A 27,780-nucleotide genomic window follows, 5' to 3' on the forward strand; every position below is an offset into this window, starting at 1 on the left:
TAAAACAAACACTATAAATTCATTGAGGAAAGAGCAGTGGCGTAGTGGTATTTTCACTGGACTAGTAGCCAGGATGATGCTCTGGGGACCTGAGTTCTAATGGTGAAATTTAAATTCAACAAAAATCTGTAATTAAAAAGTCTAATGATCACCATGAAACCAATGTTGATTGTCATAAAAACCAGATCACTAAGATCCTTCAGGGAAGGAAATCTGCCGTCCTTACCTGGTCCAGCCTGTCTCCTCACAAGGAACTCTCCAAATGCAGACAATAAAATGTAACAAAACTTACAAATCAAAGAAAAGAGTTTAATAAAGAAACTTCATCACTCCAAACTTGGGGCTTTGCCCTGGGCCACTCCAAGCTCCCCACAATTCCAAACAGGTTCTTATTTATAGTGAGTCAGCTGACTATTATATATTCAGTAATTGGTTCCATGGTTTACTGGGTCAGCTGACCCTTACAGCTTGCTACCATTGGTCACATTACATCCAATACAAAGTTGTCACCTGTATGTGAATCCAAACCCACAGCAATGTGGTTGTCTCTGAAATGGCCTGGCAAGCCACTTAGTTCAAGGGCAACTAGGGATGGGCAATAAATGGTGGCCCAGCCAGTGATGCCCATATCCCAAGAATGATTAGAAAAAGAGTGTAATGCAACAAATAGACCATCTAGTGAAGTTGCTTGTTTTCTTATCTCTGTTTCTTTTGCCCCTTTTAGATTGAAAAAGTTAATTGACCAAGAAAAGGCCTACCAGGTGAAAAAGGATCAAGAAAATGTCAAAAAAATTATAAAGCTAAAGGAAGAGCTGACCAAACTGAAATCATTTGCACTGATACTGGTGGATGAACAGCAACGGCTTTCCGAGCAACTTAACCAACAGAGTCAAAAAGTCCAAGTGCTGTCTGTCACTGCACAACAAGCTCAGGAGAAACTAACAGCCTCTGAGGAAAGGGCAACAGAAGAAGAGAATAAGGTGTTCGCTCTGGAGGGTGAACTGCAAGCACAAGCCAGTAGATTTTATCAGGAACAGGAGACAACGATGGCCAAACTGACCAACGAAGAGAGCCAGAACCGACAGCTCCGCTTAAAACTCGCCACACTCAGCCGCCAGATAGACGAACTAGAGGAGACCAATAAATCGTTGAAAAAAGCAGAAGAGGAATTGCAGGATTTGAGGGAAAAAATCAACCGCGGGGAATGCGGGAATTCCAGCTTGATGGCAGAGGTGGAAGACCTGCGGAAGCGTGTGCTGGAAATGGAGGGAAAGGACGAAGAGCTTACCAAAATGGAGAACCAGTGCAGGGATCTCAATCGAAAAATAGAGAAGGAAGAAGGGCACAGCAGGAACCTAAAATCAGAGGTGGAGAAATTAAAGAGGAGAATAATGGAATTGGAAAAATTAGAGGATGCCTTCAGCAAAAGTAAACAGGAATGTTATGTGCTCAAATGTAATCTGGAAAAAGAGAAGAACCTAACCAAGAAATTAGAAAATGAATTGGAAAACTTAAAAGTGAGAGTTCGGGAGCTTGAAGCAATCGAAAACAAACTGGAGAAAACAGAATTGACCATGAAGGAGGACCTAAGCAAGCTTAAAACGTTAACCGTGATGCTGGTCGATGAAAGAAAACATATGGCAGAGAAGATGAGACAGATGGAGGATAAATTTCAAAACGCAAATGCCCAGCTTCAAATCGAGGAAAATAAAGTTACCGTGGTGACAGAAAAACTAATAGAGGAGAGTAAAAAAGCGTTGAAGTCCAAGGCCGAATTGGAAGAGAAAACATACAGTTTGACCAAGGAAAGAGACGAGCTTAAAAAGAAGCTGAAAACTGAGGAGGAGCGAGGAAATGACCTTTCATCCAAGTCCAACCTGCTGAAGAAGAGACTCCAGTCCCTCGAAGCAGTCGAGAAGGAATACCTCAAAAACAAAGGAAAGCAAGAGTCTGGGAAATCTCCTAAACATTTACAGCAGGATGACAATAAAGTGAGAGAACTAACTCAGGAGGTTGAAAGGCTGAAGCGCAAATTAAAAGAGATGCAGGTTGTAGAAGATGATCTCATGAAAACTGAGAATGACTATGACTCACTGGAGCACAGATATTACAATGAACAACAGGAGCTGAAATTATTGTCAGGCGAGCTGGAGGCTGTGAAGAAGGAATTGGCTGGATACAAGCTTGCCGAAAAGGCTGAATCAACCCAAGAGCAAATACTGTTTGACAGACTCAGTGAGGAACAGGCAAAATCCAGCCATTTAACAAGAGAAGTGGAAGCCCTCAAAGACAAAATCCATGAATATATGGCAACAGAGGACTTACTGTGTCATTTCAAAGCGGAGCAGACATCACTGCAAAAAAAGCTGACTCAACAGGAAAACCGAAACAAAGAACTATCAAGGGAAACTGAAAATCTTAACAAAGAACTGGAGAGGTACAGGCGGTTCAGCAAGAGCCTCCGGCCAGGCATGAATGGCCGGCGATTTGGGGAATTACAACTCTGCTCAAAAGAGATCCAGACTGAAGCATTGGACAGCGAACCACCTGATTATGGAAGTCTTATTCCTTTAGAAAAAGCAGTTGTGAATGGAAAGATATGCACAGAGAGTGAAGAAGCCGATTTTAATTCTCAAGATGATCAATCCTTGCAAGTAAATTACAACTCATTAACTGTAAATAGCGTCAATAATAAGAAGTCATGGATGCCATGGGTGAAGAGCAAAGAAACTTGCACACAAGATAGAAAAGCTATAACCAAACAGAATGGAAATCTGATGCAACCGGGCGAAATGGTGCTTACTCAGAAACAAGGCCAACCTCTTCACATAAAAGTAACCCCAGATCACGGGCACAGCACAGCTACTCTGGAAATTACAAGCCCCACTTTAGAAAATTCATTCTCTTACACTAGCACAGCCGTTATCCCCAACTGTGGCGTTCCAAAGCAAAGAATAACCATTATTCAGAATGCCTCAATCACACCTGTAAAGTCAACGCCTTCAGATGCACACTCCACATCAGAGCGTGCCCTGACACCCCTTACCAAGACTCCAGTGTCGAAATCGAGAACTCCAGACTCGTGTGGCTCAATGACCCCAGAAAGGACAATGTCGCCAATTCAAATAGTTGCTGTGACTGCCAGCTCACCAGAACGAGCGCTGTCCCCTGAGCCAACAGAATTCGCTACAGCCCATACGATCTTTAGAGTTTCGCCTGAAAAGATACAAGGGCGGCAGCTACAAAAGTCAAACACCAGTCCTAACGTAATTACCACTGAAGACAATAAAATCCATATCCACTTAGGTAATCCCCACATTCAAACAGCGACACCTGTCTCAAGACCAATGAGCCCATGCAGTTCAATCCAGGAAATCAGAACTCCAACCATAACTAACGGGACACCAAATAAATCAACCAATAAAATCACCAGCAGTATTACTATTACACCAACAACCACACCTGCCCCACGCCATTCACAAATTACAGTAAGTAATCTCTATGATTAACCTCCCTTCCCCAACCCAAATCCCCATGAAAATAACAGTGCTCTTAATTTCGATATTAGAAGATCCACTTTCATTACCTGCATCTCCTGTTTTAATTTGAGACTGGTTTGTGCATGTAATGTATAAACCCTGCACCTAATCAACAACCTCTGGATTTGTGTGTTCAATAATACTTTGTGTACATATTATAACGTGTAACTCCACAACTTTCAAGACTTGTATTAAACAGCCCATCACCATTTAACCTGCACTGTATAAAACAGAAAACTGTATTTGCTTCAAATATTAAAAAAAATTCAAATACAACTTGTAATAGAGAAAAACAAGTCATGAGTAGCAGTAAACACTAGAATGAGTTTGTTTGTTGAGTTTTTTTTTCTTTTGCATGTTTACAATTTTAGTTTATCACCGGAAAAGCAATTTTTGTGATATTCTGTTCCCAAATTGTCTTTATGCAATAAGATCTCTGCTTAAATCATTTCAATGGGAGTTGTGGGGGAGGGAGGGGGAACGTGGGGAATTGGAAGCTATTTGATTATTTCATCCCTGGATCCAAGATTGGTTGTAACTAATAGAAAGAAGGTTTAATCTGCTGATCTTTCCAATACTTATGTTATGGAATATGCGGCACAGAGCCCAAGAGTAGTCAAAATTCCTCTCTGCTAATACAGTGCTAGCATTAAACAGTCAATTATAATTGGATTAATGCTCCATTGGCGTAATGGAGGAATTTCAACAAATTGCAGTAAGCATTCGTACAATTTTTAAAGTTTATTTCATTAATGTCACAAGGAGGCTTACATAAACCACTGCAATGAAGTTACTGTGAAAATCCCCTAGCTGTCACACTCCAGTGTCTGTTCGGGCATATTGAGGGCAAATTTAGTTTGGCTGATGCACCTAAATAGCACATCTTTCGGACTTTGGGAGTCATCCAAATGTAAATTCAAGTCTGCAGAGACTATCATCACTGAACGGTTGACAATTCAGGACAATTAGAGCAATTAATGCGGGAATGAAAAATAAATTTGAGCTCTGAGATTGAGGCCAAAGAGCATCATTGGACAGAGTAAAGGGAATGCTTATTACTTTACCTGGGAGAGCTTGGTGCTCTCGCTATTTGCACAAAATAGAAAAGCCATTTCCAAATAGAATTAAAATGTCCATTCCAATTTCCAATGTCAACATCCCACACACACTACAGACTTCAAGGAAAAATAGCCACTTAAAATTCTCGAACTCAACAGATTAGAATTCAATCATGAGAAAATTTCATTTCTAATAAATGAAATGCTGCCACTAAAGGTCTAGAATCCATATTACAAATCATCACACAAGTCCAATAAACCAATGTGGGTAGTCACCTTTCCACTCTAAATCCCACAACGGTTTAATGTTTCATCACAATCCTCACACCTGGTTGCCTCTTTCCATAGAAATTTAAATGTCATTCCTATTATGTCATAAACATAAAACTAATTAGAAGTGAACTCCAAGGTGAGTTTGCTGATTTGAATTCGTACTTGTATATCCACTGTTTTGTAGGCAAATCAAGTCTGCAGAGTAGTGTGAAGAACCGTAGCTTTGGAGAAAGGAGTCAGAAGTTATACAATGGGTTCAGTGAAATATTCAAGTAGGCAGATCGCATTTGAACTTTAATGAAGACAAAGCTAAAGTACTAAAGACAAGGACAAAGCTACATTCTCCCTTAGTGTCCGGGGGACGAGCTAGGGTAAATGCGTGGGATTATGGGGATAGGACCTGGTTAGGATTGTGGTCCGTGCAGACTCAGTGGGCTGAATGGCCTCCTTCTGCACTGTTGGAATTCTATGATTATTTACTACGGTGGGCAAAAATGCCACACAGGCACTCCATTAGTGATGTTGAAATAGTTAAAGGTAAAGCTGAAAGAAACCTAGGGGTCTTGGTGTCAAATGGAGTCAATGGAGTCAAAGTGAACAGAATGCTGAACAATCTAACAAAAGATATAACATGAGAATGCTTTTAACACTTTTCCCAACAAAATCTGAGCAAGTGAGCTGTTAAGTTACCCCAGGTTTCCTACCCCTTGGAAACCAGCTTAATTCCACCAACTACAATTTTATTCCAGGTGGAAATCACAAGACAGTAAAAGGGGGAAACATCTAGGGATCCCTAGGAGGGTCTCAGATGAGAACTTTGGTATGTACCATGACCCTTCAAACAGTATTTGCAGATAGAAGGGAGTTATCTCAATTTGTCCAGGAACTGTCTGCTTGGCCAGAATTCATTTTGAAAACTTCCATTTATGTCTAACATACACCCAAATCTCCCAACACAGTACGAGATCACTTTATTTCTGCGCTCCAGATTCAATAAGAAGTGTGACAACACCAAGTTAAAGTCCAATAGGTTTATTTGGTAGCACAAGCCACAAGATTCAATCCAGGTTACTGGAGGAGCAAATGACCTTTAGTGCACAAATGTATGAAATTGGTAAAAGATGCATTGACAGCCATCAGAGTTACTATGCTACCTTTCCCTTGGACAATTGAAAGCATGAGAGTAGTGCACTTCACTCAAATAGCAAATTGCACAAGGTAAGCAGGATATGCAGAGATGATGATTAAGGCAAGGAAATACCATTAATGGTAAGACTTTAAATGACATATAAAAACAATGGGAGTGCGGATCTACAATCAAAATGCATAGTTTCGCAACTAATAATACAACGTACAAAAAGAGGTAGTGTTGACTTTTAATTATGCTGCATTTGGAAACTTACAATTTCACAGCATGGATACAAGCCCTTCGACCCAATTTTTCCATGCTGTCCAGTTTTTACCACTAAGCTAGTTCCAATTGCTTGCATTTAGCCTATATCCCTCTATACCCATCTTACCCATGTAACCATCTAAAAGCATTTTAAAAGACAAAATTGTACCCACCTCTACTACTCCCTCTGGCAGCTTGTTCCAGGCACTCACTACTCTCAGTGAAAAAAATTGCCCCTCTGGACCTCTCCCCTCTCATAAACCTACGCTCTCTAGTTTTAGACTCCCCTACCTTTGGGAAAAGACATTGACTACCTCATCTATGCCCCTCATTATTTTACAGATCTCTATAAGATCATCCCCTAAGTCTCCTATGCTCCAGGGAGAAAAGTCCCAGTCAATCCAGCCTCTCCTTATACTCAAACTATCAAGTCTGAGTAGCATCCTAATAAATCTTTTCTACACTCTTTCTAGTTTAATAATATCCTCTCTATAATAGGGTGACCAGCACTGTACACAGTATTCCAAGTGTGGCCTTACCAATGTTTTGTACATCTTCAACAAGACGTCCCAACTCCTGTGTTCAAAGTTCTGACCTATGAAACCAAGCATGCTGAATGCCCTCTTCACCATCCTGTCCACCTGTGACTCCACTTTCAGGGAGTTATGAATCTGCACCTCTAGATCTCTTTGTTCTATAACTCTCCTTGACACCCTACCAATAACTGAGTAGGTCCTGCAAAATCTACCAAAATGCATCACCTCACATTCATCTAAATTAAACTCCATCTGCCATTCGTCGGCACACTAGCCCAATTGATCAAGATCCTATTGCAATCTTAGATAATCATCTTCGCTGTCCACTTTGCTGCCAATCTTGGTGTCATCTGCAAACTTATTAACCATACCCATAAATTCTCATCCAAATCATTAATATAATTGACAAATAACAATGGACCCAGCACTTATCCCTGAAACATACCACTGGTGACAGGCCTCCAGTTCAAAAAAAAGCCTTCTACAATCAGCCTGTCTTCTGTTGTCAAGCCAATTTTTATCCAGTTGGTTACCTCACCCTGGATCCCATGAGATTTAACTTTATGCAACAACGTACCACGTGGTACCTTGTCAAAGGCCTTGCTAAAGTCCATGTAGACAATGTTAGCTGCACTGTCCTCATCTACCTTCTTGGTTACCCCTTCAAAAAAACTCAATCAAGTTTGAGAGACATGATTTTTCACTCATAAAACCATGCTAATCAGTCCTTGCCTCTCTAAATGCCTGCTGATCCTGTCTCTCAGGAACACCTTCTAACAACTTACCCGCTACAGACATTAGGGTCACTGGTCTGTAATTCCCAGGCTTTTCCCTGCAGATCTTCTTAAACATTTGCTACCCTCCAATCTTCAGATACCACATATGTGGCTGTCAATGATTCAAATATCTCTGCTAGGGGACCTGCAATTTCCTCCCTGGGCTCCCACAACTTCCTGGAATACATTTCATCAAGTCCTGGAAATTTATCTATCTTGATGCGCTTTTAAGCACCTCCTTCTCTGTAATATGTACACTCCTCAAGACATCACTATTTATTTCCCCAAGTTCCCTAACATCCATGCTTTTCTCAACAATAAATACCAATGAGAAATATTCATTTAGGATATCACCCATCTCTTGTAGATCTGCACATAGATGATCTTGTTGATCCTTAAGAGGCCCTGGTCTCTCCCTAGTTACTCTTTTGCCCTTTATATATTTATAGAAGCTCTTTGGATTCTCCTTTGCCTTATCTGCCAAAGTAATCTCATGTCCCCCTTTTGCCCTCCAGATTTCTCTCTTAACTCTACACTGACAATCTCTAATGCTCTTCAAGGAATCCACTTGATCCCAGCTGCCTATGCATGTTATATGTCTCCTTCTTTTTGACCAGGGCCTTAGCATTCCAAGTCATCAAGGGTTCTCTACTTCTGACAGCCTTGCCCTTCATTCTAAAAGGAATGTGCTTAATCTGAACCCTCCCACTTTCCAGATGTCCCTTTGCCTACCAACTTTTGAAAGTTCCTGTCCAATACCATCAAAACTGCCATACCCCCAAATTAGAATTTTAACTTTTGGGCCAGACCTATCATTCTCCACAGCTATCTTAAAACTAACAGAATTATGGTCACTGGTCTCAAAGTGATCCCTCACTAACACTTCTGTCACCTGTCCTTCCTTATTTCCTAACAAGAGATCAAGTTTTGCCCTCTCCATAGTCAGGCCATCCACACACTGAATGAGAAATTCTTCCTGAATATACTCAACAAATTTCTCTCCATCCAAGTCCCTAATACTATGGCTGACTCAGTCAATGTTGGAAAAGTTAAAATCCTCCACTATTACCACCCTATTTTTCTTGGAAGTATCTGGAACCTCCTTACATATTTGCTCCTCAATTTCCCACTGACTATTTGGGGGCCTATAGTGCAATCCTATCAAAGATCTCTCCCTTCTACCTACATAAACTCAGTGGGTGAACCCGAGGATATATCCCCTCTCAGTACTGCCGTGATGTTCTCCCTAATCATAAACACAACTGCCCTCCTCTCTTATGTCCTCTTCTATCTTTCCTATAGCAACTGTACCCTGGAACATTGAGCTGCCAGTCCTTTCCTCCCCTTAGCTTTATTTCAGTAAATAGCTATATCCCAATCCCATGTACCCATCATGTCCTGAATTCATCTGCCTTGCCTGTCAGGGCTCTTGCATTGAAGTAAATGCAGCTTACTCTGGACTTCCCTTGCTCTCTGCCCTGCTTTCTCAGACCATCTGTCCTGTCATGTTTTGTAAACTTTCCCCTGTGTTTTCGTTCTCTTCGCCTTACTGGACCCATTCACTGAATTCTCCACAGTCTTTGTTTTGATTTTTGTCTTTGGTCTCTCTGCTTTCCATTTTTCCCCTTTAGTTTCTGTCCCCACATTACTTCCCTCTGACTTCCTGCATTGGTTCCCATCCCCCTGCCACACTAGTTTAAACCCTCCCCAACAGCCCTAGCAAACACTCCCTTTAGGACATTGGTTCCAGACCTGCTCAGCTGTAGACCATCTGATTTGTACTGGTCCCACCTCCCCGGGAACCGGTTCCAATGTCCCAGGAATTTGAATACCTCCCTCTTGCACCATTTCCCAAACCATGTATTTATTTTTTTGTTTATGTCCAATTCAATCCAGTCCAAGTCCAATTCAAAGTCTCAGCATGTGAGACATTGCCAATCCAAGCTGACAAGACAGGCCTCTCACTTAAGTCTTGGGCTTAATCCAAGCTATTGGAGAAGGCATTGTACTTCCTCCAAGGCTTGATCTTACTTGCATCTTAGCCAAAAGGCCAAGATACCACTTTAAAAAATTGCTTTGTGAATGTAGCCTTAAGACTTCAACCAAGTACAGCTTGTCGATATTACACTTGATCTTAGCCAAACCATGTATTCATCTTAGCTATCCTGATATTCCTATACTGACTAGCATGTGGCATTGGCAGCAATCCTGAGATTGCTACCTTTGAGCTCCTACTTTTTAGATCAACTCCTAATTTCCTAAATTCAGCTTCTCAGACCTCATCCATTTTTTACCTATATCGCTGCTGCCTATATGCCTATATACAACAACTGGCTGTTCACCCTTCCCCTCCAGACCACCCTGCAGCTGCTCTAAGACATCCTTGACCCTTGCACCAGGGAGGCAATATACTATCTCATTTGCATGCACAGAAACGCCTCTTTATTCCCTTTACAATTGAATCCTCTATCACCGTCACTCTGCCACTTTCTTTCCTGCCCTCCTGTGCAGCATGACGGTGCCATGAACCTGGTTCCTCCCACCTTCTACTTGCTGAGCCAAATCCTCCAAACGTTTCTGGAATGGTACATCTGTTTTGCGGGGAGATGACCGCAGGTGACCCCTGCACTGCCTTCCTACTCTTACTCTATGGGCAGAATTTTACTGGCACGTCTGTCTAAAGTTCGTACGATCCCGCCTGAGGCCAACGGAAAATGCTGTTCTCCTAGCTTCTTCCACTCCTGGAATAGGGGCAGGTGTGCCGGTAAAATTCCAGCCATTATATGGAGGTTTAGCCACCCCATTTAGCAAAGTTTATAACAGCAATATTAGTTACTTATGAGTCACAAGTACAGCTTACATTAACACTGTAATGAAGTTACTGTGAAATTCCCTAGCTGCCACACTCTGGCACCTGTTCGGGTCAATGCACCTAACCAGTATGTCTTTCAGAATGTGGGAGGAAACCGGAGCACCTGGAGCAAACCCATGCAGACGTAGGGAGAACATGCAGACTCCACACAGACAGTCACCCAAGCCGGGAGTCGAACCTGGGTCCCTGGAGCTGTGAGGCAGCAGCACTAACCACTGTGCCACCATGACGCCCAATAGGCTTGGGTGGCTTAATTCCTCTAGACCTGAAGAAGTTAAGGATTCAAATTTATGAGGGATTATTATTGGTCAAGTAGTTTGCATTGGTCATCAAAATGGCAACAAGAAGTTGCAAATTTCATATTATCATGGAATTAATGTGGTTGTGGGGGGGAACTTTTCATGGAGAATGGGCATAAAGTTGGATGGTATTTCCCAGGTGCACTCGCCCAAAACCGGACAATCCCATCCGTGGTCAAGGGACCTTTGCAGAATATATCCCCCGCCCATTATGATTCCCATGATGAAAGGGACAGAGATTTCCCCCTGTCATCTTTCATAAAACATGCAAAGTCCAATTTTTTTATATATACATAGGAGTTTGGGAAAGACAAATATTCAAGGAATATAGAATCTGAGCTGGAGGTGGGTTGAAGCTAAGCAGCTCACATGATAAAGTGCCACAAGAAAGAAGACCACACACACACACTAAGATTACATGTTGCAGGGAGTAGCACGTTGCCATGGACAAAGACAAAAGCAAAATACTGAAGATGCCAGAATCGGAAAATGCTGGAAATTGTCACCAAGACTGTCAGCATCTGTGGAGAAGAGTCATCCAGATTTGAAATGTTGGCTCTATTCTTGCTCCACAGATGCTTATGTAGTAGTGTCACGTGTGGGCTTACATTAACACTGCAGTGAAGTTACTGTGGAAATATATCAGACCTGCTGAGATTTTCCAGCATTTTCTGGTTTTGTTGCCATGAATAAAGGATTGGTCAACTAACCAGGAAGCAGGGATGAATGGAGCTGGAGAAGCAGAAATCTGATGGGTTTTATGTTGTAAGAAGTCTCACAACACCAGGTTTTGTGTTGTTCAGAGGTTGAAGCAGCAATTCGATTGCACTTCAATTTAGTCTACTGCAGCTGCAGCTCAACATGCAGTCTCCTCAACACTGGAGAGACCAAACACAGCCTGGTGACTGCCTTGCAAACACCTGCGCTCAATCCGCAGGCATGACTTGTCATTTGTCATTTCAACTCACCAACTTGCTGTTATCCTGTATTTCTGTCCTCGGTCTGCTACAATGTTCCAGAAACCCAACGCAAACTGGGGAAACAGCACTTCAATCTTCTGATTAGACACTGTACATTCTTCTAGACTCTACATTGAGTTCAATGGCTTAAGACTATGAACTCTGTCCTCTATTTTTAGAGTCATAGAGGTTTACAGCATGGAAACAGGCCCTTCAGCCCAACTTGCCCATGCCACTCCTTTTTTTAACCCCTAAACTAGTCCCAATTGCCTGCATATCTGTCGATACCCATTTTATTGTCTGAACACTTATAAAAAGACAAAATTGTAGTAGTAGGGGTAGTAACCTCTACTACTACCTCTGGCAGCTTGCTCCAAACATTCACCAGTGTTGATTTGTATGTATTCCCAACACCTCTCCTTCACCTACCACAGGGCCAGACCGTAACTTGTTTTTATGGTTTTCTTTCAGTATATTGACCTTTGCTCTTTACCGACAACACGTTCTGCTATCTGATCTTCACGCCAGTGTGGAGTTTGCACGTTCATAGAATCCCTACAGTGCAGAAGGAGGCTATCCAGGCCACTGAGTCTGCAATCCCACCCAGACCCTATCTCCTCTTAGTTACCCTGCTAATCCCTCGAACCTATCACATCCCAGGGAACTAAAGGTTAATTTAACATGTCCAATCAACCTAACCCACACATCTTTGACTGTGGGAGGAAACTGGAGCACCCAGAGGAAACACACGAAAACACAAGGAGAATGTGTAAACTCCACACAGACCGAAATTGGGAATCAAACCCAGGCCCTGGATCTGTGAGGCAGCAATGCTAACCACTATGCCATTGCAGTGCTCTCCCCAAGTTTGCATGACTTTCCTCTGGGTGGTCTGGTTTTCTCCCACAGTCCAAAGATGTGCAGGTTAGGTGGATTAGCCATGCTAAATTGCTCTTTAATGGCCCAAGATAAATTAGCCACGGTGAATGTATCAGGTTCCGAGGATAGGGTGAGGGAGAGGGAAAGGGGGGGTGGACTGGTCAAAGAGTCAGTGCAGACTCCATGGGCCAAACGACTTCCTCTTGTACTGTGGGGATTCTATGGTTAGTACCTACTTTAGTTTTTAGCACTATCATTACCACTCCCTTTACCTTGTGTTCATAACCTTTTTATCAAATATCTCCTGAACTCCTACCTATCCCTGAGCTTCTATTCTGTTCCACACCTGCCCTTCAAAACTATAAAACCCATCACAATTCTATCCTTCAGCTCTGATGAAAAGTCATACAGACGCAAAACTCCTATTTTGGGAAAGATGTCACTATTTTATTGAACTTTTTAAGATCACCCCTACGCCTCTTCTACCGGGAAAAATGTCCCAGTCTATCCAGCCTCTCCTTATAAACCATCAAGTCCCAATAGCATCCTAGTAAATCTTTTCTGCACTCTTTCTAGTTTATTAATATTCTTCCTATAATAGGATGACCAGGACTATACACAGTATTCCAAGTGTGGCCTTACCAATGTCTTGTACAACTTCAACAAGATGTCCCAACTCCTATTTTCAATGTTCTGACCAATGAAATCAAGCATGCCAAATACCTTCTTCACCATCCTGTCCACCTGTGACTCCACGTTCAAGGAGCTATGAACCTGTAATTTAGATCTCTTTGTTCTATAACTCTCCCCTCTGCCCTACCATTAACTGAGTATATCCTACCCTGGTTTGATCTATCAAACCGAATCACCTCACATTTATCTAAATTAATCTGCCATTCGTCAGCCCACAGGCCCAATGGCTCAAAATCCCATTGCAATCCTGGATAACCTTTTTCACTGTCCACTATGCCACCAGTCTTGCTGTCATCTGCAACTTGCTAACCATACCTCCTAAATTGTCATCCAAATCATTAATATCAATGACAATAACAGTGGACCAAGCACCAATCCCTGAGGCACACCACCGGTCACAGACCTCCAGTTGTGGTAGAGACTGGAACCAGGAAACACAGTTTAAGAATAGCAATTCTACCATTTATGACAGAGGCTAGGAGATTTTTATTCTCTCTCAAAGAGTTGTCAGTATGTGGAATTCTCTTTCCTCAAAAGCAGTGGAGACCGAGTCATTGAGATTGTTCAATGCAGAGTGGACAGATTTTGGATAGACAAGGGTTCGGGGGGCAGACAGCAAAGCGGGAGTTGAGACTCAACATGATCTTACTGCATGGTGGAGCAGGCTTGAAGGGCAGAATGGTCCACTTCTGCTCCAAGTCCCATGTTCCTCTAGATAAATACACCAGCACTACCATAGACTGAATGCAGCGACATTCTGATTCAAAAAGACTCATTAAACTATGATGTAATGATTTCAGTGGATGGAATGAGGAGTTCAATCAGTGGTAGAAATCCTTCCTCAGCCTACAATCATCAAAAGCAACGCACAATTGTTGGATGTCATTGACCTGTGTATTTGCTTATTTAACAAGGGCTGCAGCAAAAGTAAACTGCTATGTTGAGCACAACAGTATATTTCAATTTTATGAAGCTGTTACATTACTGTACTAATGTTTGAAATAACCACATAGCTGGGGAAGGATTAGAGAATCCTCTGCACAAACAGTAATGTTAAGAAGGCTTTTAAAGAGGACACACTCTGGCCAATATATTAATCATTTTAATTTGAAATGAATTACCTGCTTTAACACAGCCTTAACCCAAATGATTCTATAACCTAAATGACCTCTAACCACGTCAGTTAAGATTGGTCATAAACTACATCCGTCACTATTAACACACTGCTTTGGTAAGATACATTTTTAGCCTTCCCAAAATGGAAATAAATGTTCAGATACCAGTTCCAAGAATTTACATCCAAAAAGCCCACTAACTTGGAACCTAATTACTTTTAAGTTGCTTAATTTCTTTAAAAAAGAAAATAATATTGCTTGATCAATGCATGCAAGCCAAACTATTTGATCATATTTATCTACATCTGAATTATGCACAGAACCAGAAAGATATAGGTAGCAATGTGCTAACATAGTACATAACTAACTTGCACAACATCACTTGTTACATGTAAAAAAAAGATTAAAAGTATTCTTAGTGAATACAAGATAACACAACAGTGACGTTACATTGTTTGTTTCACTTTCCTTACCTAGTGGTACACAAGGCAGGTTTGCATCTGTTCCCACACCAATCTGGAACAGGTCTCTAGCCTGTCACCAGGGGTTTATAGCTAGTGGGGCACCACTCCACACCAAGCGGGGCTGACCAGGCGTCTCTCCCACTGTCGCTGGCATGGTGGAAAGATTTTGCAGGTTGATACTCAGTCCCTTCACTGTGTTATGAACGCAACTTCCTTAGACAGCAAGTCCTGGGGTGGGATTCATACCCAGAGCTTCTGGCTCAGAGGCAGGGATGCTACTCAACTGTGCCACAAGACCCCTCTGGTGCTATTATGAGCTATTACAAAAGCTACACAAAAACAGAGAACTGCAGTGCACAAAATAATCTGGCTTAGAAACGTGCATTTTCCTTTTGAGACAGAAACATGTTCTCTTTAATAGAAAAATAAGTTTTTTTGGGCCACAAAGCAAAAGCACCTGAACATAGAAACCCTGAAGATTGTTTCTGACACTTTGCAGCAATTAGCAAAATTAACTCAATTTGTGTTGCTGAAACAAAAATTAGCATAGGAAATAATAAACTAAGTACTGCAAATGCTGTAAATCTAAAAAAACGAAAAAGCAAATACACTGGAGATCAGGCCACACTAGTGTAAATGTAGCAGCTGATTTTTCAGGACATTGCAAAGTGCAGGCAACGCTAATGGACAATGAATAAAGTTGTTAGATGAATACTTATATATCCATTTTCATAATGGAAGAATAGTTCGGAAAACCTGTATTTTAATGAAGTTCGGATCAAAGTTGACTGTAACTCCAACTTGATTTGCTGCCCAGTCTTTTTAAAGCAGACACCGAGAATCAACCAATTATAGACAGTACCACATTTTCGTCACAGTTGATTTGAGAAAACCTCCACATGGAAATTATTGGTGCTGAATCTGTGGAACTGATTGCTACAGAGGGCTGTGGAGGCCAGGTCATTGAGTGTCTTTAAGACAGAGATTTAAGTTCATTTATTAGTGTCAGAAGTAGGCTTACATTGACACTTCAATGAAGTTACTGTAAAAGTCCTCAAGTTGCCACACTCCAGTGCCTGTTGAGAACACTGAGGGAGAGTTTAGCATGACCAATGCACCTAACCAGCACATCTTTTGGGACTGTGGGAGGAAACCAGGGCACCCAGAGGAAACTCGCGCAGACTCTGCACAGACAATGACCCAAGACAGGAATCAAACCCGGGTCCTTGGCACTGTGAGGCAGCAGTGCTAACCACTGTGCCACCCATAGATAGGTTCTTGATCAATAAGAGATCAAGTCTTATGGGGATAAGGCAGGCAAATGGAGATGAGAATCATATCAGCAATGATTGAATGGCAGAGCAGACTCGGTGGGCCACATGGCCTAATTCTGCTCCTATATCTTATTGGAGAAAATAATTGAGTACAGAATAATGGGATAGTAAGACTGCAGGGAATAAAGTCCAGATGTGCATGACACTAAAAATGATTCTGGGAAGAAAGGAGACTATTTATTAATAAGCTGATGAAATGGATAACATAATTGCTGGTGAGGTTTAATGCCAATGAATGTGGGGAGATATTTTGCTATATAAAAAATACTATTTTAAATGGTAAAACTTAGATGAAAGAGCAGATTGATTTCTGGGTGTTCAGGTTCAGAAGATACTAAAAGCAACCACCTGAAGCAGAGATGACAACAAACACATTACAATACTGGGTTTTATGGAAACAGATATAAAGACTGAGACACAGGGAAGATTTTTCTGTTTACCCGCCGCGCCCCCCCCCCCCCCCCCCACCCCGAAACCACAAATTCCCACCAGAAATCAATGGCCCACTAAATTTTCCGCCCTGCTAATGATTCCCGCAGTGGACAGGACTGGAGAATTTACCGTGTAATGGTGAATCTATGTAAAACTATTGTAAGACTCCAACAACAGAGAAGGTACATGACAATTTATCGGGGTGCTTCTGGTATTAGGGAGTAAAGATACAAAGAAATATTTAAAAGTGGAGGTTTATTTGCAATGGAACAGAGGAGATAATGGGGTGGCACGGTGGCACAGTGGTTAGCACTGCTGCCTCAATGGCAGGGACCTGGGTTCCATTCCTGTCTTGGGTCACTGTCTGTGTGGAATTGCACATTCTCCCCGTGTCTGCGTGCGTTTCCTCTGGGTGCTCTGCTTTCCTCCCACAGTTTGAAAGGTGTGCTGGTTAGGTGTATTTACCTGAACAGGCGCCGGAATGTGGCGACTAGGGGAATTTCACAGTAACTTCATCGCAGTGTTAATGTGAGCCTTACTTGTGACTAATAAATAAACTTTACTTTATAATGAGGTGATTTGGTGAAAGTGTCTAGAGTTATGAAGGGAAACATAAGGAACAGGGTCAGAAGTTTCCACTACTCAATAAAATTGTGGCCAAAAAATCCACCAATCACTCAGCAACTAAGCATCTAGGGCCTTCAGGGGTGGAAGATTCCATTCATAACTGTTTCACTGACGAAATTTCCCATCACAATCCTCAGTGGAATAGGACAAAGTGAACAAGAACATTTTCCCATGATTGAGGGGATGCAGATATTAGATAAAATTCAAGAAATGTGTGACACAGAAGAGGACAGGCTTAATTTGCAATGGAAGTAGACAACGTCAGTATTTATAAGAACATAAGAACATAAGAAATAGGAGCAGGAGTAGGCCATCTAGCCCTTCGAGCCTGCCCCACCATTCAATAAGATCATGGCTGATCTGTCGTGGCTCAGTTCCACATTCCCGCCCTCTCCCCATAACCCTTAATCCCCTCGCTTATCAAAAACCCATCAACCCGCGTCTTAAAAATATTTAGCAAGGTAGCCTCCACCACTTCAACGGGCAGAGAATTCCAGAGATTCATCACCCTTTGAGTGAAGAAATTCTTCCTCAACTCTGTTCTAAACCGCCCCCCCTTTATCTTGAGGCTGTGCCCCCTAGTCCTACTGTCCTTTCTGAGCGGGAAGAGCCTCTCCACCTCTATCCTATCCATCCCATTCATCATCTTATACGTCTCAATGAGATCTTCCCTCATTCTTCTAAACTCTAACGAGTACAAGCCTAGTTTATTCAACCTCTCCTCATAGTTCAACCCCCTCAACTCCGGTATCAGCCTAGTAAACCTCCTCTGCACTCCCTCCAAGGCCAAAATATCCTTGTGTAAGTACGGCGCCCAAAACTGCACACAGTACTCCAGCTGCGGCCTCACCAATGCCCTATATAGCCGCAGCAAGACCTCCTTACTTTTATATTCAATCCTCCTCGCTATGAAGGCCAGCATCCCATTCGCCTTCCTGACCACCTGCTGCACCTGCAAGCTGGGTTTTTGCGACTCATGCACAAGGACCCCGAGGTCCCGCTGCACCGTTGCATGCTGCAGTTTTTCTCCACGTAAGTAATAATCCTTCCTACCATTATTCCTACCAAAGTGGACCACCTCGCACTTGCCAACATTAAATTCCATTTGCCAGTTCCTGGCCCATTTGCCCAACCTATCTAGATCCTTCTGCAGACTCTCCACACCCTCCGTGCAATTTGCCGTTCCACCAATCTTGGTGTCATCAGCAAATTTCGACACCATACACTCGGTTCCCTCCTCCAGATCATCTATATAAATGGTGAATAGCTGAGGCCCCAGCACCAACCCCTGGGGCACTCCACTAGTCACCATCCGCCAATCCAAATAGCACCCATTGACCCCCACTCTCTGCCTCCTATTCGACAACCAGTCCTCTATCCACGCTAACACCCTACCCCCAACTCCATGTCCCCTGACCTTCTGCAATAACCTCTTGTGAGGTACCTTGTCAAACACCTTCTGAAAATCAAGAAAGACCACATCCACCGGCTCTCCTCTATCCACCGCCCTGGACACATCCTCATAGAACTCCAGTAAATTTGTCAGACACGACTTCCCCTTAACGAAACCGTGCTGCGTCTGCTCTATCAAACAATTCCCCTCAAGATGCCTCGTTATTTCCTCCTTGATGACGGATTCTAACATTTTACCTACAACAGACGTTAAACTAACCGGCCTATAATTCCCTGCCTTTTGCCTGGCACCCTTCCTAAACAACGGCGTAATATCAGCCGCTTTCCAATCTTCTGGCACTTCCCCGGAATCCAGCGACGTCTGGAAAATAACCACCAAGGCATCCACTATCACCTCCGCCATTTCTTTCAAAATAAGCGAAATGCACGGCTGAAGGAAAGATCGCCAAAGGGATGTGGGCAAAAGTTGTGCACAACAAATTAGGAACACTGCTCATATGGAAGACCAAAATCCAGGCTGACAGTTTAGCATTATGGGAGCGCTGTGCTGGCAGAGGTGTCATCCTTTGATGCCCTGTCTGTTCAGGCGAAGAACACAATAGATCTTGGCAGCTATTCAACCTTCAAGCAACGCCGCCAAAAAAAATGAATTGGTTATTTATCTTGTTCCTGTTTATGGAACCTTGCTGTGGTGCAATGGACTGCAAAATAAGTGGCTATGCTTCAAAGTAATTTGTAGGCAATGAACCACTTTGGAGCATCTTGCAGATGTGAAAGATGAGGTATTATTGTACTGTTCCTCTGCCTTTTTTTCAATTAAGTTGAAATTACGTTACCCATTATTGAACCAAACAGATGGGGAAGTTTTGCATTTTTTTATTTCATTAATGTCACAAGTAGGTTTACATTAACACTGCGATGAAATTACTGTGAAAATCCCCTAGTAGCCACATTCCGGCTTCTGTTCAGATACATTGAGGGAGAATTTAGCATGGTCAGTGCACTTAACCAGCACGTCTTTCGGACTGTGGGAGGTTACCGGAGCACCCGGAGGAAACCCACGCAGACATGGGGAGAACATGGAAACTCCGCCCAGACAATAACCCAAATCAGGAATCAAATCCAGGTCCTTGGCACTGTGAGGCAGCAGTACTAACCACTGTGCCACCATCCTGCCAATCATGGGAATCGTAGCAGGAGGGAGGTGGGCCATGCAAAGGTCGATTGACCTTGGGATGGGTTTTCCAGTTTTGAGGCAAGCGTGGCCAGAAAATCTCACCCAGAATCTAATGCAGATACAAACCAGTTACACGGCATGACTTTGTAAGACTTAAGGGTTATGGGGAGAGGGCGGGAAAGTGGAACTGAGCCACGACAGATCAGCCATGATCTTATTGAATGGCGGGGCAGGTTCGAAGGGCTAGATGGCCTACTCCTGCTCCTATTTCTTATGTTCTTATGTAACCCATGCTACAAGCAGTAGTTTTATTTTTGAGGGCTTTTCCTAATGGTTTCTTGATCTATACCAAATGAAACAAAATGCACAATTTTGATGGAGGTGTTTTGAGAGACCATGCAGCATTACTGAAGGTGTGCTATTTCTCCCATTCCTGCACGCTATAAACAAGTTTACTCATCAGGGTAGGCTTCTGCTCCGTGGATTTACTGATGACTGTATTTGCTGCTCAGCAATCTCCTGAATTATAAAGACACACGAGATTCTAAAGTTCACCATCTATCATGTGACCATATTAATCACTACACTTTTTAATAAGCAGAACAACTCATGAAAAAGTCAGTTCTTTGACAAATACTGACTTTTTAATAAGTTGCTGCCACTTCCAAATTGACAATGGAATCCAACAGGGAAAATACAAAGTTAAAAAATTAAAATAAATGATAGTGAATAGAAGAAGGGAAAATATGAAAAGAAACAACAAGGCAATGTTGCTTAAAACATTTTTCAATGAAACTGCGGTATTTTTTGGAGAGCTGATATTAAAATAATAGATATAGCAGAGATTTGGGTACCTTTGTTATTATATTTCAGCATCAAAGAGGCAATTCCCTGATTTTCCGGGCTGTCTAAGTGTTACCACGATGGACGTAGAGGAAAAAGGACTAGCAACCTCAAATCAAATTCATCTTAAACCAATACAAATCTACTTGTATCAATCTCAGTCCATTCATAAATTAGTACAATTGTTTCTGACATACCAGATGCACCATGTTGTTTAAAATGGAGCCTTGTAGCGTAGAAACAGCTCAGATTGGATCCTGATCTATGCCAAGTATCTGTACAATTGGCCTCAATGCTCCTGCATTAACAAAGATAGAAGAAAAATCAGACCGGGTTTTTACTCCTAGGCTGGGATTTTCCACTGTACGGGTTCAGTAACAGGAACAGAAAATACCACGAGAAGTGCAATGTTTTAAGTTCATGTCGAAATGCAGCAAGTATCCAGGCTTGGGCTGACATATGGCAAGTAATACTGGACCACACAAGTGCAAAGCAAGGACCACCTCCATCAAGAAAGGAGCTTAATCTTCGCTCCTTGATATTCAACAACATTATCATCATTGTATCACCCATCATCAACATCCTGGGGATTACCATTGACCAGAAACTGAATCAAACTAGCCATATAAATACTGTGGCTACAAGAGCAGATCAAAGGCTAGGAATCCTGCAGCGAGTAACCCATTGCCTGACTCCCAAACCCTATTCACCATCGACAGGCACAAGTCAAGAATGTAATGGAATGCTCTCACTTTGCCTGGATGAGTGCAACTCCAACAACACTGAAAAATCTGAACACCTTCCAGAACAAAGCAACCTGCTTGATTGATATCTCTTCCATACACTTTTAATCTTTCCTGCACTGACCAATAGTGGTAGCAGTGTCTACCATCTAAATGATGCAGTGCAGGAACTCACCAAGGCTCCTTAATTCACACCTTTCAAATCCACGACTGCTACCATCTAGATGGACAAGAGCAGCAGACACCTGTGAACACCACCATCTGCAGGTTCCCGTCCAAGTCAAATGTGAGGTGATGCATTTTGGAAGGTCTAATACAGATGGGAAATATATAGTAAATGGTAGAACCCTTCAGAGTATTGATAGGTGGAGGAATCTGGGTGCACAGGTACACAGGTCACTGAAAGTGGCAACACAGGCAGAGAGGGCAGACAAGAAGGCACATGGCACGCTTGCCTTCATCGGCCAAGGTATTGAGTTTAAAAATTGGCAAGTCATGTTGCAGCTTGAAACCTTATTTAGACCACAATTGGAATATAGTGTTCAATTCCGGTCGGCACACTATCAGAAGGATGTGGAGGCTTTGGAGAGGGTACGTAAAATTTTACCAGGATGTTGCCTGGTATGGAGGGCATTAGCTATGAGGAGAGTTTATGGCGGTCAGGATCATCATATAAAACAACTTTCCAAAGTCATTCATATCAATTTAACTTATTGTATGAGTTAGAGCAGCAGGGTATTATCAGCTTTTGTAGAACTATACTGCGGCAAAAAAATACTTTAAATTAAGCAGTAAAAACCTTAAGGAGCTACAGGTGCTTCAGTATTCTAAGCTAAAGGAACATTTATGAACTGAAGTAAAATCTATTACCGCTATACATTTTTAAATGTACTACGGACTTCTAGCTTACAACATATCAGATTTTTTCAGCATCCAGAAACAAAACTAGTCACACTGGGAGTGACCTTTTGAAAATATTCAAAAAGAGGATCCTATCTGGTGTTGAAAATTTACATTATGGATACTGGACCAACCTGGGGTAAAATGGGAAAGAGAGGAATCTGCAATGCAAATAATCATCTTCAGTATTTTTTTGCAGCATCCCTAGATATGCAATTTGACATTCTTCTAACAAGGTTATTGCTGCATCAGAAAAGTGTCTTAATTACATACCTAACAAACACTCCATTTGAATGCATTTCTTTTTCACATAATTCTTACTGTTGAGCATTTTAAATATTGTGTTACCTCAAAATAAATGGGTTATGATCAAAATGTAGGATGGGGATGGTCCTGGAAAGAATGGCTGCTGTCAAAAAAATATCCATAGCGTGGCATACTAAAAATCTAGCAGTTAAATTAACCCTTGACGCGTGCACTATAACATTCTTAAAGTGTCTTTTTTTTATATTTAATTTTTGTTTAGAAGTTTATTCTCACCAAAATTCATAAAATCCCTACAGTGCAGAGGAGGCCATTTGGCCCATCGAGCCTGCACCAACAACAATCCCATCCAGGTCTTATCCCCTTAATGTCATGTATGTACCCTGCTAGTCCCCCGGACACTAAGGGACAATTTAGCTTGGCAAATCAACCTAACCTGCACAACTTTGGACTGAGAGAGGAAACCCACACAAACTTGGGGAGAACGTGCAAACTCTACACATTTAGCGGCTGGAAATGAACCCGGGTCCTTGGAGTTGTGGGGCAGCAGTGCTAACCCCCATTGTGCCACCCTGCCGAAGGTGTAAAAGAATACTTAAATATAAACAAATGAAAACTGACTGACAGAAAAAGACCAATTGGTTAATATAGCCAGTGCCACTTAAATGTAGTGCCTTGTGCATTACAATACATGTGCTCCCCATCTGAGCTGAAACCACTCCCCATCCAACCTGAAACCAAATAGCCATCTGGAAAAAATGGAAATGGATTTAAAATCCAGGCCAATTAGCGAAAAAGAAAATCTGGAAAATTCCTTATCAACCCTTTTAAGTGATCTTAATGAGGTGACCATACTGGTCCTGATTAATGGTGTACAATGCATACCTCTTATACAAAGTGATGTCTGCCTTCACCAGAAACAGGTCCAACTTTACTTGAAGGCATTCAGTGACTCAGTATTCGTTACATGAACCAGTACTGTTACATAAGTCCCTTATTCTCTCTGAAAAGGACCACCTCCCAAAATCGAACCTGGATCTACCTTTATACAATTTGAGCTTGTGACTGATTCCCTAACCAATCTGGTTGAAAGAATCTATCTACACAAACATGCTCCAATTCCCCTCTGCAGTAATTTAGTAATTTCAATCAATTCACCACTAAATTTACACTTCTCCACAGCTCCAATTCTTGTGTAATCACTTACACAGACAATTAATGATAAATACAGTAGTCAATTGTAAATAGCAAGGTCGAACATACTCTAATCCTAATTGTTAACCAGGAAATTGGGAAACTTCCATGCTATTCTTTGAAATGTGCCATAATATTCTTCTATCACCGTTGCTTCACTGACACTGGGTCAAAATCCCAGAAATCCCTCCATAACAGCACTGTGTGTGGAACTATGCACAGGCACTGCTGCAGTTCATCACCACCTTCTCTAGAGCAATTAGGGGTTGTCAATAAATGGTGGGCTAGCCAAAGAAGACCATATCCTTTCAAAGGATAATAAAACATCAATCAGAACAAGTAGACATGGCTTTGGTTTCACATTTCTTTTGACGGAACTCACCTCCAACAATGTAGCACTTGCATCGTTATTATTTGCTTATGTTTACCTAGAGGGATTTAAACCCAAGGCATTTCACCTTCCAAGTGCTTTTGTGAGCAGTTTTGGGCCTGTATCCAAGGAAAGAGACGCTGGCCTTGGAAAGGGTCTACAGGAGATTCACAAGAATGATTCCTGGAATTAAGAGCTTGTCATATGAGGAATGGTTGAGGACTCTGGGTCTGTACTCGTTGGAGTTTAGAAGGATGGGTGGGGGGGGGAGGTATCTTATGGAAACTTACAGGATACTGCAAGGCCTGGATAGAGTGAATGTGGAGAGGATGTTTCCACTAGTAGGAAAAACTAGAACCAGAGGACACAACCTCAGGCTAAAGGGACAATCCTTTAAAACAGAGATGAGGAAGAATTTCTTCAGTCAGAATGGTGAATCTGTGGAACTCTTTGCCACACAAGGCTGTGGAGGCCAGGTCATTGAGTGTCTTTAAGACAGAGTTAGATAGGTTCCTGATTGATAAGGGGATCAGGGGTTATGGGGAAAAAGCAGGAGAATGGGGATGAGAAAAATATCAGCAATGTTTGAATGGCGGAGAAGACTCGATGCGTCGAGTGGCCTAATTCTGCTCCTATGTCGTATAGTCTAAGTTCTACCACCGAGCTTGGGCCGTGGACAGACTTTGCTCCCCTTAACACTTCTTGTTAGGCTATTTCTATTTCACTTTTCAATCTAATAGGAATTCAAGTAAAAAAGTGACTGTTGATAATATTGGAGGAGAATAAGCAAGAGGAAAAACATTTAATAACATTTCTCTGTCCACAATTTTGTTATTCATTTATTTATTTTAGAAAGATAAAGGGAGAAGAAGGGAAATGTTATTGAAGCACGTTAAGTTTTCAAACAATAATACTGTCAATGGCATTGGATAAATATTTAAAAAGAAAAAGCAATGTGCAGGATCCTGGGGAACGAGCAGTGGAACAGAATTATTGGGACAGCTTTTTGAAAGAGCGGGCATTGGCTGAACAGCCTCCTTCTGCGCTGTATGATATATAAAACACAAGTACAGTATATTCAAAGAATAATTGTACCACAATTGATTCAAATAAGACCATGAATGAGATGCAGCTGATGCAGAGTACTTAGAAAATCTTTTTGCAAGCTTTAACAAAGGGTCATTTGGACTTGAAACATCAGCTCTTTTCTCTCCTTACAGATGCTGCCAGACCTGCTGAGCTCTTCCAGCATTTTCCCTTTTGGGGTTAGAAAACCTCAATGTGATTTGACATTGCGTCAACATGGATTTATGAAAGGGAAATCATGTTAGGCAAACCTACTGGAGTTTTTTGAGGACGTAACTAGTAGAATAGATAAGGGAGAACCAGTGGATGTAGTGTATTTAGATTTTTGGCAGCTTTTGATAAAAGTCCCATGTAAGAGGTTAGTGTGGAAAATTAAAACACATGGGATTGGAATAATATATTGGCATGGATTGAGAATTGGTTAGCAGACATGAAACAAAATAGGAATAAATGGGTCTTTTTTGAAGTCGAAGGCAGTGACTAGTGGGGTCCCTATTCACAAAACACACCACTGGACTGCAATGTTTCAATAATAATATTTCTTCTACAGCACAAAACCTGTCAGTTTTCAAATTAGACCCAAAAACTTAACTTTGTTTCTCTCTCCACAAATGCTGCCAGACTTGCTGAGATTTTCAAGCACTTTGATTTTATTTCAGATCTCTAGCATCCACAGTAGTTTGCTTTTACATCACTATGGATCATTGTTTAAAATCAGCAGTTTTGACAACATAACAGAAACAACACCAGGTGCAACAGCATAGTTATTGAACCAGAAATGAAACCAGTAAAACTGGTAGCAAGTAGCAAAGTGCTGCTACAGAACAATTGGTTACTCAGATGTAAATACTGCCAATGGCAACTCATCCATTTCATTTCAATGCTTCAATTTGTTAGGAGTGTTGGCTATAGCTTTGACAATTGATATATTTTGTTAATGCCTATAAATCACCAAAAAATATCTTCCTTATGAGTAAAACAAGACATAATTAAACTGTAATACGAATATGTAAACACTCCTGGGATTTTGTGGCATCCACAAAGTCATTTATCTTGCAAGCATCTGATTTTCTTTTCCACCTCATAAAAAACAATGATGGAAGCAATTTATTTAAGCTCTTCCATCAGAGCATCCAGATGATTATTAAATGATTGCATAACTGCTTCTCATAGCAAAAGAAAATTCCACCTCTTCATTTTTGTGTGAAGTATTTATTGACATTGGTCCTAAACTTAGCAGTTATAAACTGAGTTTGGACTCTCTTGTCCCGCATACATGGTTTGAAACTAAAGTGTCAAGTTTACCTTCAATTGAGTTCTTATCTTTGAAGGAGTCAATGCACAGGCTTATGACAAAATGCAACATAAAAACAAAAATATTGTCATTAACTGAATCACGAATCTTCACCAGTTCCAAGATTTGGCTGTTTGATGCAACTTAAATAGGATTTCCTTCCATGACATTATCACCAAAAAACATTTGGTTTATTTTGCATCAAAATGAAATTCTTAACGCTGTTGCCTTTTGTGTTACGCCATTACCTCAAATTGCTCCCATTACCATTCACAGACTTGTTCTGTTGTTTAAAGTACCCCTGAGGCAAGGTGCTGCTCTGCTCATTAACACACCCCAGTAATTGGAGATTGTTTAAAAAGCTAGTGGTAGCTGCTGGGGCAAGCGGTTTCCTCTCTGATGGATCCAGTAGAATTCAGCACCTTTTCTCACTAGTTGAATCAACTAATATAAAATTAGTCGCAGCACAGTCTGTGTTTACAAACGACTCAGCCGTGTAAGAAAGATGAGATGTATATTATTGCCAGAAAGTCCTGATTGATCAGGTTTCTGCCAGTAAAACAAATAAAGTCCTGTCAAATAAGTTTCCTAATGAAAAAGTGACCAACATTTCTAATTGCTTTCATTAAAAGGGAGAAAGCACAGAGAAATTTCAAGCTTCTAAAAGTGAAAAACGCCTCCCCAAATGTGTTTCACTTTCTCTTTTGCTTATACAAATTTACAAAACCAGAAACACAATTTACAATTATATGACAAATATACAATAGCTTTATGCCAAGCACAGACTTGGTCTTCTGCAAATAATTTTTTAAGACCTGGGATCCAGGAGTCAACAACTAGCCCTGGAGTCGACAACTAGCCCTGGAGTCCTGTAATATAACCTCTGGTAATCGTGAATATTTTGAATCTGAGTTACGTAAAAATCATGTAACTGGATCATGAGGAACACAATCTTCAAATGGGGAGGAAGAGTAAAGGAAATTCTGAGACTCTGACATCATTGTGTAAAGTCTCAGTCTTTCTAGAGTTACATGTAGTGTAGAGGAGCTGTTAAGAGTTTGTGCCCTGGAGAAATAACCACAAAGTCAAATGACATCATAATTAGAAACTCTAATAAATACTTTGTTTGATGTGTCACAGCTGGATCTATAAGTAAGCTTCATGGGTTTAAAGCAGACAGCTGGGTTTTTTTTAAAAAAAAGCTTTGAGCTTTTCCTCTATGAATTCCTCATAAAAAAGTAAGTCAA

At 41.5% G+C, this 27,780-nt stretch overlaps 2 protein-coding genes across 7 annotated transcripts in view; one reads left to right on the forward strand and one right to left on the reverse strand.

Annotated features, from left to right (window-relative positions):
• Positions 1 to 27,780, reverse strand: part of cmss1 (cms1 ribosomal small subunit homolog) — a 323,934-nt gene that overhangs the window by 258,145 nt on the left and 38,009 nt on the right. The window contains exon 1 of one of the 5 annotated variants that reach the window (XM_080203559.1): positions 20,880 to 20,965. The exons of the other annotated variants lie outside the window; for them this stretch is intronic. The gene's annotated coding sequence lies outside the window, so the exon portion shown is untranslated. Of the gene's footprint in view, positions 1 to 20,879; positions 20,966 to 27,780 lie in introns of those variants that run through there. 5 annotated transcript variants of the gene reach the window in all.
• Positions 1 to 27,780, forward strand: part of filip1l (filamin A interacting protein 1-like) — a 235,731-nt gene that overhangs the window by 205,304 nt on the left and 2,647 nt on the right. For both annotated transcript variants that reach the window (XM_080203555.1, XM_080203556.1), the window contains one exon: positions 725 to 3,488. In XM_080203555.1, the coding sequence (XP_080059681.1) occupies positions 725 to 3,488 (2,764 nt within the window). The remainder of the gene's footprint in view (positions 1 to 724; positions 3,489 to 27,780) is intronic.

The sequence above is a fragment of the Carcharhinus amblyrhynchos genome, chromosome 15, assembly GCF_965287045.1.
Source record: "Carcharhinus amblyrhynchos chromosome 15, sCarAmb.v2.hapA, whole genome shotgun sequence".
NCBI classification, from domain to species: Eukaryota; Metazoa; Chordata; class Chondrichthyes; order Carcharhiniformes; family Carcharhinidae; genus Carcharhinus; species Carcharhinus amblyrhynchos.